This window comes from Argentina silus, assembly GCF_951799395.1.
Source record: "Argentina silus genome assembly, chromosome: 3".
NCBI lineage: Eukaryota > Metazoa > Chordata > Actinopteri > Argentiniformes > Argentinidae > Argentina > Argentina silus.
Genome location: NC_139657.1, coordinates 10,833,620 through 10,845,224, shown reverse-complemented (window position 1 = coordinate 10,845,224; position 11,605 = coordinate 10,833,620). Strand labels below are relative to the sequence as shown.

General features: G+C 42.8%; 2 protein-coding genes across 2 annotated transcripts; both read left to right on the top strand.

The window, feature by feature from the left end:
* The first annotated feature begins 1,138 nt into the window (after nt 1-1,138).
* On the top strand, nt 1,139-7,577 carry LOC310801926 (uncharacterized protein). Its single transcript, XM_083666124.1, has 12 exons — nt 1,139-1,278; nt 1,596-2,294; nt 2,764-2,823; nt 2,953-3,005; nt 3,272-3,416; nt 3,662-4,023; nt 4,252-4,480; nt 4,708-4,825; nt 4,939-5,059; nt 5,143-5,254; nt 5,388-5,500; nt 5,966-7,577. The coding sequence occupies exons 1-12, from the start codon at nt 1,249-1,251 to the stop codon at nt 6,033-6,035; spliced, it is 2,112 nt and encodes a 703-aa protein (XP_083522250.1). The 5' UTR covers nt 1,139-1,248; the 3' UTR covers nt 6,036-7,577.
* Nucleotides 7,578-7,967: 390 nt separating this feature from the next.
* Nucleotides 7,968-8,822, top strand: ch25hl1.1 (cholesterol 25-hydroxylase like 1, tandem duplicate 1; the record flags this gene model as incomplete). Its single annotated transcript, XM_083666423.1, has 1 exon — nt 7,968-8,822. One exon carries the CDS (start codon nt 7,968-7,970, stop codon nt 8,820-8,822), a length of 855 nt encoding a protein of 284 aa, XP_083522549.1.
* Between the last annotated feature and the right edge of the window lie 2,783 nt (nt 8,823-11,605).

Genomic DNA, 11,605 nt, shown 5'->3' with positions numbered 1-11,605 from the left:
ATCATAGCCACAGTGATCCTCTACAGACACATAGACATGTACCACCATGAAGACCCATGTTGTGAGAAGGTGGCATCTCAGGATAACAGGGTTCAGAGTGGTCCAGAAGCCCACTGTGACCAGCTCCCACCCTCCGAGGCATTGTGTTGCCAGAGCAAAGGGAGATGAGTAGTTGTGGTGGATTGCATGGAACGTGACATACAACCAGCGGATTCTGTGGTGTAGCAAATGCCAGATGAAGTACTGGAAGTCAAAGAGCAGGAGATTTCCTGCAACTCCAGCAATGAGCTCCAGTAGGGAAGGTGCCCGGTTTGGTAGGTCGACCGGTGGTCTCCATGCCCATTGAGCTACAGATGCTGGAAGCACAAGGAGCACATGATTGTGCAAGGTGATGCCTGCACAATGCAGCAGCATTGAATGTGTTGGGCGTCTGCTTGGCTGGATCTTGAACTGCTGGACCCATGGCCATCGGTCCCCCATAATATCACAAAGCAGGTAGGGGAGGCAGAAGACAAAGTACGATGACACCGTCAAAACAATGGGGAAAAGAGGAGATCTCAGATAGTCTCTGTGATTGATCCGCACATTGTCCCATAAAGGCTGAAGCGAGGAGTCATTTCCCAGGTAGACTTTACAAAGATCTGCATATGTATCTATTAGATCCATCCTGTTAATGTAGAAAATAATATTTCTGGTGTAAATTCCCTTGGACTTTAAGTTGAAAAGAAATGCAAGTGCAAACTAGCTGTAGAGACCAGTAAACGCTGCTCTTACCCTTGAATGTTTGAATGCACTTTTCTCATGGTATCGTGTCAACTAACATGGTGTTAAATTATTCATTGGGCAACTCTCATTACTCGATTACATTCACATTCCGTCAAAAACTCGAACTCAAAATATCTAGAATATTATTATCTTTTCTGATGGCTAACAAAACAAGGTCTATTATTTGTCTATTTTCAGGATCTTTTCGTTTTACACATTTACTGCAGGCCTAGTACATGCATGCTGTATCGGTTCTCTGATGCATGTGAGAAGTGTCCCTCTCACTCCACAACAGGGGGGGGCGATAATGTAATACGTATTCAATGTATTGACCATGCTAGGACGAATTTAAAGGCTACGTCGTCGCGAGAGTCAAGTGTTCCTGTTTACGACTTGATTATACTTTCTATAACAGAGTAACACTTTTATAAGTCTTAGGTACATTGAGGACACTGAGAATAAAGCGTTTTACATATTAGCTACATGGAACATTCTTCCGTAAGCGGCGTTGAGGTACTACCTATGTGCCTTTGGTCCAGGGCTATACCCACATAAAATTGGCCTTAGCTAATGTTTTGTATTTGTAATTACTACTATAATGACTATAACTACTACAATTATTACTACTATTCAATCCTTTGATCGAATGAACCTTTGGCTAACCTGCTTCTTGACAGTGACATATGTTGGTTCAAGAAAATATCTAACCCAATGATCTAGATTTTAGAACAATCACAATGTTGTATTTATGTTTGGGTTTGTCCTTTGCTACTTGAGTTACATTGTTAATGGTTAGATAATGCAGTATCAATACTTCTTCTTTATCACAGGAATCAGCAGTGGCGAGCAATGTGGATTCTGTTGCCCTGTCTCACAATGAGAAAGAGAACAGGAGTCAGACTGGACCAGCACACGGTGGCCCCCCGGTACAACCGATGTGTCGGTTCTATTCACAGGGAAGACACTGTAATTTTGGGAGGAAGTGCCGCTTCCTCCATCAAAGAGGAGATGCCAACCTTACTGAGGGGAAGTTAGAGAACAGGACAAACCAAAGTTCAGAACAGGACAACCAGAAAGGGACAGGTCACAGCAACTCTGGGGGCACACAAGAGAACACTGTGTTTGACAGCCCTGGAGATGAAGGGCGCAGGCTACCCTCCAATGCCATGGCCGCCCCGCCCAGAAGGGAGAGAGCTAACCGCCGACCCTGTCGCTACTTTCTCTCTGGTTTCTGCACCATGGAGGATAAATGCCGCTATTGGCACCCAGAGCAGTTCCACTGTGTTGATCAGAAGTCTGTACTTGGAGACGGAGGCAGCCGCAGGCCAACGGTACATGCCCCCTGCCCTAGTGTCCCTCAGGAAGTTAGGCTCAGTGACCTGACAGACGACATCACCAAACAGCTACGGGACACTGAGATTAAGCAAATGGTGAAACGTTTTCCCAAAGAACAGCTGATTGTGCAGGAACGGAGCGACGGCCAAGTCACGTACTACCGGGTAGCTGTTGAGGCCACAGATCCAGACTGGGTAAATGCGGCATTTCCCCAATCCTGAACAAGGTCATGGTTCCCTTGTGTTATGAAATAATGTTGCCTTGCCAAAAGGCCTAAATCTGGTAGCAATTACACCTGTTACATAACAATGAACATTTATTGATCTGCCTTGAGGAGTAAGGGTCGAGCGGGGTAAAGCCAATAACCTATTATTGCAAGACAAAGACTCATTTAGCTCCTTACCTCACATTGTCACAAATAGTATTTTCACTAACTCAAATAGGGCTAACAGAAATCCATGCACTCTGACACGTGCTTGTCGTCAAAATCATGCACTGATTCATAGTTCATAAGATTTTAACTTTCATGTTAATCATTAATCATTTGCCTTTATAGTCCGTTATGCCATATAGCTTTATGAATACCATAGGAATGTTGCAAATTGCACAGTAAACCATGTTGATTCACAGTAAACCATGCTGATTCATTGCCCTTTTTCACAGCCCTTTGACCTCAAAGAGGTGGATATTATGGTGAGCTTCCCGGAGAAATACCCCCAAGAGGTAAACACAAATCTTTGGCCTCCTCTGATGATTTCACATTGTAGCCTAGCAAAAGGCTAGCCTGGCTCAAACCCTGCAGATTTTCTTTTAGATTTTTGCGTTTATTATTTATTTATTTATTTTCTTCAGGTTTTCACATTAGATATACCAGAGGACCAGGACTTGCCATCAGTTATGGGGAGGTGAGAGGAACTGTTTTTTTGGTAATGCATTTGTAAAGCATTAATAACAATACACATACAAGCTCACTATTTGTCAAGCACCAAACGACTATGAGTTGTAATTGTTTATTATAAATAAACAAATTATACGTAGTCAATAAACGTCTTATACACCCTTTACGAAGGCAACCTTTATGTAAAGTTACCTTATTTTTTACTGGCTTCACACCAGACATACAATGACACCATGATGAGTCTTGATTAGTCCAATGTGTCTGTCCATATAGATATTTGCAACAAGCCTCACTGGAGTGGCTGCAGGCCAAGCACGCCACCAATCAACTGATGGGGAAGGTGGAGCTGCTCTTCCGCCCCTTCCTTCGCTGGCTAGACCGTAGTATGGAGAGATTGTTCACTGAGGCAGCCAGGCAGGTGAGAGGACACACTAGTGTTACAACAGTAACAGGGTTGGGCCTAGTTCGATTTCTGTTCCAGTCCATTGAAGATATGAGTCCAATAACCTTCCAGCATGCTTCTTTCCATGAGCGATTCTGGATTCTCCTCAGCACTGTCCTGTTGTAGTTTCCTGCAGCACTGTTTCATACACTTTCTGACAACTACTTAACAATGTAGAGGATAAATTATGACATGTATTCTCTTTAAACATTTCTCCTCAGCTGAAGAAAGACATAGAGATAGCAAGGTCTGGGATCCAGTTTGTGCCATACCAACAGCTCCAGGCAACAGTGTGCAAAGAGCCTGCCACCTGTGACACAACTGGCCCTGTCACCTGCACTGCCACTGATGAGGAGAGCAAGGAAGAGGGAGAGGAGGAGGAGAACGAAGGAGCTGTGAAGGCAGAGGAAGTGTGGGAGCAGGAGGAAGAGGAGGAGGAGGAGGAGGGTTGTGGTCTGGTGGACAACATCAAAAGCAGCGAGCCCCGCAGAGGAACAGAGATGAAGCTGCTGGGCCTGAGGCTGGGAGAGGGGACGGCCACTGTGGTAGCCAGAGAGATCACTGTGTGTCTGCAGTGCAATAAGTGAGCTCCACTGATGCCATCAGCTCTGCACTCTATACCCTCATCTTCTGTATCAAGTTGTTGTTAGGAGTGGTGTCTTCTTTTTCACCTTGGAACATTTGTTTCACAACAGCACAGGTTCAACTGTTTTTTGGGGACAGAGAAAAAAAATCTGTTGAAGCCAGGTGAGATTAATGGGGGATGATGTATCTGACCTAGTTGTTTGCGGTTTGTGTGTGTTACTTGCAGGTGTAAGGTGACAGCGGACCTGACTCTGAGTGGGAGGCTAACCTGTACGGCCCAGTGTGAGAAGTGTAACGCAGGGATCAGTGCTGCGTTCAGACCAGGCATGCTGCATCAGTACAGTGACGTCCTGGGCTATCTAGACCTGGTCAACGCTGCTCCGGTGGACCTGGTGCTTCAGGACTGTGAGCTGGTTGTGGGCTGCCTCAGCTGCTCTCAAGAGGGCCCTGTGCAGGTGGAAAACACTCCTCTGTCCCCTGCTCCCTACCTGTGATACCTTAAAGAAATTTTAATCAACCTGTGTGAAATGACTGTGGATATCTGTAGACTCCACGTATTTACTTGCGGATGAATTCTTGACCTCGCACTCTTTTTTTGTTGTTGTTGTTGTTGTTGCTGATTCCAAGGTTACTCTTTATCTTTTACATTGATTCAAGTTGTGAATTCGATTTTGTCCCCCAGAACATTTTGTATGGCCGGAGCAGGGAGATCAACTGCCAGCACTGTCACAGCAAACTCAGTATCCTGGTCGACAGTACACGGTTCCAGTACATTCAGCCACGCTCTAAAGACAAAACAGGTCAGAACCCATATAACCATTGCACATAGAAGAAACATGAACGTGTACCTGAGATGTTAAACGGCTGTTATAGCTATACCGTCTTTAATGCCTACTGCCTGGTATTTGTACAGGACTCAGTGATTCTGCGCTGAGCTATCGACGTACCATCAGAGACCCTGCTGTCCAGCTGGGGAAACCCCTGCCTGAGAAGGGTGCCTGCAAACACTACAAACAGAGTCATCGTTGGCTACGGTTAGTAGCACCTCCTTCCAAATTCTGGGCATTATAAAAAGAAACGGTAGCAGTGAATGACATTCCCATGCTGGTGCTGTCAGGTTCTCGTGCTGTGGCCGGGCCTACCCCTGTGACGTGTGCCACGATGAGGACCAGGACCACTCCATGGAGCTAGCCACCAGGATGATCTGTGGCCACTGTGCCAAAGAACAGGTCAGCTGCCTGCATCGGCTCCATCACAGCTTATAGCAGATAGATGAAGTGTAGTGCACCTTTAAGTATACTTGTCTTGAGTAGGTTAGATCCCAATCCTCATTAGGTATCAATCTGCTTTTGTCCCTTGCAGCCGTACAGCAATGGGAAGCCCTGTGTCAGCTGTGGAGGCATGATGACAAGAGGAGCCCATACTAGCCACTGGGAGGGAGGACTAGGTTGCAGGAGCAAAGTCAAAATGAGCAGGTACAGAACACGGGCACACGTCCACTCATTTTTGTTCAATGCCTATAACCTGACATGTCTTACATTAAAATGCAACATTTCTTAAAACCTGATGATACATTAAATGGTGGTACAGTACATGCAGTCTTGCAGTGTGTGGGGGGACATGCAGCGTTCGGCCTGTAGAGGGAGCTACAGGACCGTGGCCAAGGTGCGGAAGTGAGGCGTTGTTGCACACCTGTTGCGAATGAAGCCTCGTTAACGAAATGGTTAAAGATGTGTGTGCCTCTGTTTCCAGCCGTCCTCCTGAAAGCAGAGGCACACACATCTTAAACCATTTTGTTAACGAGGCTTCATTCGCAACAGGTGTGCAACAACGCCTCGCTTCTGCACCTTGGCCACAGTCCTGTAGCTCCCTCTACAGGCCGAACGCTGCATGTCCCCCCACAGTGTTAAATGACTCTCTCTCTCTCTCTCTATTGACAGAAATGATCGACATAAATATGCCAACAGCAACAAAACGATTTCAAGAAAGGCAACCAGTGAGAAGAAGTAGACTCACCAAAGACAACGTGTTCACCTTATGGCAGTGGTTTTGTGCAAGAGCAGCATCTCAAATTATCAATTAAATGATGCCAATCAAATTGTTATTGTAATATTAGCCAGCTAGTGTGTGAATATGAAAAATGTTTTCAATTGTCTGATACACCACTGAAACCACACGTATTAAGAAACTTGGAGTATAGAAAGGGGTCTGATCTGCCTGTTTTTCTCAGCACTCCATCCTTACTGCAATTGTATTCAGCCTTTATTTCTACAGAGGAAAGCACACTGAGACCAAGGCCTCTTTTGCAGGTGCACCTTGTCTACAGTATCTATACAATTACAACACTCAATCCTATTCAATCCGATTACTCAATCCTATTTTGAGTCACTTATCTTGAGCAGATGGTAGAGGACTCAACCATCGTGTTGTTGTTGTTAGATTTGGGCCCCCAGCCTTCCTTATCTTCACCCTTGGTGTAGCCTTCAGCCTTGGTATTGCCCTGCATTAAGCTGCGGAGTGCTACCTGTCTCTAGCACTTTACAAGTACAGTAACCCTGTCGCCTGTTCATTGTTATCACAAAGACTGCCGTTAGGTTTTTATATTTTCTCTGCAACCGCAGTTCCTCGATCACATCCCTAGTGAAATCAAATCAGCAGACTCATCAGTGGCATAACTCTTCTAATTCTGCCCTAATTCATCACAACCATCTACAAACTTGTGAAATGCCTTACAAATAGACAGACATCATGCAGGCGAAATTGGCGATATGCAGCTGTAATCAGATTGTCAGTGTTATATTGTTATGTTGCTTGGCTAGGCAGGCCAAACATAATCTTTTGAGTTGGATCATGGGATAGGATCGGAATGATAAGTCTATGGACAGGATAGCTGTTTCTTCCCTGGGCCCATTCCCTGACCTGCAGAGACGCCACAAACATAGATTACTAACCTAGGTTAAGATCAGAGTACTAGTAAACAAGGAACTAGTAAGCATCATTGCACTAATCTACAAGTTCTTAACAACACCAATCATCTTAAATATTTAAAGAAAACGTCTCTGGGATGATATTGAGAATTAAAACAATGATTATTGTTAATTAATGATGAAGTGTACAGTACATGATTAGCTTAACTGATCATTAATAAATTAGATTATATCACTTTTAATAGATTTTCAATTCATTTAGCTGTTGACTGATCTGCTTATTCACTTTTAATGGATCTGATGGTTCACAATTTATATTCAGTTGAAACATGCTTTAATTTAAGAAGTACAAAGAATCAATTGTTATGGGTATGACTGTGACCTGTGTTTGGCACACTGTATTATGTCACTTTTATTCAACTTTAGTGACATATTTAGTGACAGGTTTTCCAACACTACACACTGAATCATTCAGTAAACCATATGTAAGCAGATGTTCTCTGATTGGCTAGGAGAGGTAGCTCGATGATGAGATTAGGTCATGCTGTTGTTCCGTAATTTAGATACAAATATTTTCAGTTTTTATTTCAGTTATGATCTAGCAAATATACTACTCACTGATTAAGATGCCTTGCAAGTCTTTTGAATTTAATGTTGTACTAGGTAACATGGAAAAATAAGAGAGAAGCTTCTCATGAATAAGCTTGAATAAGATGATAAGTGGATATGATACTATAGCCCCCTGGTTGACATTGCTGATTATGTTCAGATATGTAGTGAGGACATTTTTAGGGTTAAAAAACAGAAAAACAACATGCACAAGCACCTTCATATTTGTGCTGTTTAGTTTGGAAATGGGATTATGCAATTTCTGGGATTTCTTTAATTTTCCCCAAAAGGATTTATTGTTGAGATTAGGTCTTGTTGAAGAAAAGTCCTTAGCTCAGCACTATATAAAGGGAGGACTTTCAGTCACCCCTGCAGATTGCAGCCACAGTCAACCAGAGCCACCAAGATGTGGAAGATGTTCAACGAGGTTCCCATGGAGCTTCCCATGCAGCTTCCTACCTCCAGTTCCCCAGACCGGCTCCTGCAACCTCTTTGGGACCACTTGCTTTTCCACCATTTTGTTTTAATCTCGTCTCCTTTCCTCCCTGTCCTGCTCGCCTTCTCCAGTTACCTCTTCTTCAGTTTCCCCTTTGCTGTGCTTGACCTCCTGGGAGACAAGGTACCCTCACTCCACCGCTACAAGATCCAAAAGGAGAGGAGGCCAACGATGGCGATGATGGCCAAAAGCTTAATGAGAGCTGTGTATAACCACTTGGTCTTTGTTGTGCCCACAGTGCTGATTAACCAATGCTTTATGCCTGCACCTGCACTGCCTACCAGTGCTCCAACTGTGGTAGAGGTGTTCATTGGTGGACTGGCTACACTTCTCCTTTTTGACACCCAGTACTATATCTGGCACGTAGTGCACCATAAGAATCAACACCTGTATCGGTGGGTCCATGCCATCCACCATGAATACGTGGCACCCTTTTCCTGGTCCGCCGAGCAACTCAGTGCTGCAGAGCTGATGACTCTGGGTTTCTGGGGCAATCTGGACCCCATCCTGCTAAAATGCCACCCTCTTACCACCTGGTGCACCACCGTCTTCTCTATCTGGATGTCAGTGGAAGACCATATAGGGTATGACCTGCCATGGACCCTCAACCACCTGGTGCCATTCGGTCTCTTAGGAGGGGCACCAGCCCATGACATGCACCACCAGAAGCCAAGCAGTAACTATGCACCTTTCTTCAGCCACTGGGACAGATTGTTTGGGACTGCCATACTCTCAGGGAGGATAACTGAGAAAAAAGTACTGTAAGATAAGTGTATAAAAATAACTGTAAATATGAAAACTATCATTGGTGCCATTAATACTTTATTTTAATAAGTCATTATTGTCTATTTTTTTATTGTTTGTAAAGTGTATTTTCTATTCATAATTCCCAATGCTGATTATATTCATGAGGTACTTGGATTCCTTAAAAATCATCTTATCCAAATCGATTAGAATATAAGAAAAGGTAGAAATTATGAATGAAATGGGACATTCGTTCAAAAATAGTTGGCACTGGAGCAAAAATATGTCCCTTAGTAATGAATAGTCAAGAGGGTACACCTGGCAGACCATCAGCTCCAGTACACCATTTGTCCCAGTGGATGGCAGCAAACAATCAGTTTTAAGCTCAAACTGCCATGAATCTTCCAGTCACCCAATGACAGATTCAACTTCAATAAACATTCAAGTTATTGAATTTATATTTTCAGTTCTTGACTGGGTATACTGCTCAGTTTACGATATTTGCACTGCACACAGGGATTAGGAGCTCTCAGATCAACACTGTTTGTTGGCCAGGTCTTGGGATCAAGTTCTTGGCATCTTGGGTTAAGTACAGTGTTACAAGGTTATAGGCACCACAGAAAGGTGAAGTTATCCCATAACTTGACATGACAGAATTACAAGATATTGACCACTTAAAGCATTAATTCCGAACATGTGACTGAATGTTTCAAAGTCTACACTGTGAAGACAAAGGAAAAATTATCAACGGAATTTAAGTGTTACATAATATATCTTGAGATTTTTTCTTTAAGCTGTATAAACTGGTACACCTTCCTTATCTAATTAAACATTTCCCTACACTAGTGTGCTGTATATACTTGTGAATAAGGACATTATTAGTTATGGAACATTTTAGAGTACATCAGTAAGATACAGTATAACTAACATTAGCTAATGAATTAGCAACGTCATGCAGTCTGATTCTCTGGTCCATTCCATTCTCAGATCACCTTGTAGTCCTAGAGGAGACGACTTAGGGTCAGAGGCTTATTGATCAGGAAATAGGGACATGTTTCTTGGCTGGGTTAGCACTGAGAGACTTGTTCAATGCCATCTGCATTCAGCATGAATGACTGACAGAGTGTGGATTTTGCCTCAATGCCTCTCTAGGGACATCCAAAGGCAGGGCAATCTGACAAGCAATCTGACAAGCACTCAGGTTGACAATACTGTACAAAGCCACAGGACTTTCTGGAGTCATTTTTGTGAAACCACAGTGCTCAAATTGAATTCCACAAGGAAAACCTTTTATCTTTGTATAAGGAAATTGACAATACAGTGGCATTAAGTTTGACTCACAACTATTGAATATGAATCTACGAGTCTATATTTTCCATTTTCTTAATCAGATGACTGATTTACCACCAAATGACTGTCAAATCATCTGAAGCAGATGAGCAGCATCTTAATGTGGGATTTATCTATAGAAATATCACAAGTCTAGACCCACAGGTAACTCTACTTGGCAAATTAACGGTGGTTCAGCAGCAAATACTGAACAGTATCTAATAATAACCTCTGATGGAAGTGTATCATTAAGGTCCAAGTGGTACTGCATCATTTATGCCTTGCTGTTATCAGACTTAAATGGCATTCATGTGTAATATGGCATTAATGTCTGTAATATGCTGCCATAACATAAGCGAGAGAGAGACCGGGCCCAGCCAAGAAAAAACGGTCATTTCGCCCCTTCAAAGTTTTCTCAGTGGATTATGCAAGTTTTGCAATTAAGCTTTTGGGCCATGCTCCAAATTCAATATGGTGGCCAAAATACAATACGGCTGCCATAATAGCATTGAATTGAGATTTAATCACCTACAAATGTAAAAAAGACCATTTTCAGAGTTGTGTTATACATTTGTGCCTGTTTTTGGTATAATTTCACATGGCTGAATCCAATATGGCCACGATAATGAGCTTTAATACCTCCGCCTGAGGTTGCTTTAACACAGTCTTGTGTTCAAGACTGGGTTCTCATCTCCTGAAACATTTGCTATATGGTTCTTGTGACAATTTGGAGTAGGTGTTTTTAGTAGAAATGTATTTTAGATTTATTAGTGATCAAAAAGTCGTCAGTCTATTGATATGGCTGTATTAATCAACACCTATAATAATACTATCATAACTATGAGTTACTGCTTTTAAAAAGGTCAGGATGTATAAAAACCTTTTCCTTTGAATTAGAAAATGGTCCGTCTTGCATCTCCACCACATAGCACTCAAATAAGTGCGTTGGCATCGTCAACACCTGTCAAAACCAGAGTGACTTGTTAGCGCAAGGGATGCTTCTACATTGGCTGGAGAGGTGGTTAAATCAATCCATCACTGGTCCATGGAGATCTGCAATAATGGCAGATTGCATCAAGAGGAAAAAAAACATAAAACATCCCCAATGGTGGTTTTAGTATGCTAGTATGCTAAAAACCACCAGTGAACTACTAGAGCACACAAAGTCTGCCACAAAATGACCACCATATTATGAAAAGCTGTGCATGTCTTGATAAACATGAGTGAATCTATGTCTCAGAAATGTCATAGACATTGAATAAATGAACAATTATCATAATTTCTATCCATTCATTTGCCTTAAACATAGTAGGAAATGTAAGTCTTTGTAAGTGCAAGGTCATGTGATGTAAGGGAAATTTGCCTTGACTACTGCTATGGTCTCAGAAGAATCTCTTTAAGACTGCTTAGTTTTACTGAACCGGATAAGGACAAGGTTTCAGGTCCTGCACAGCACACATTAAAAGAGACACAAA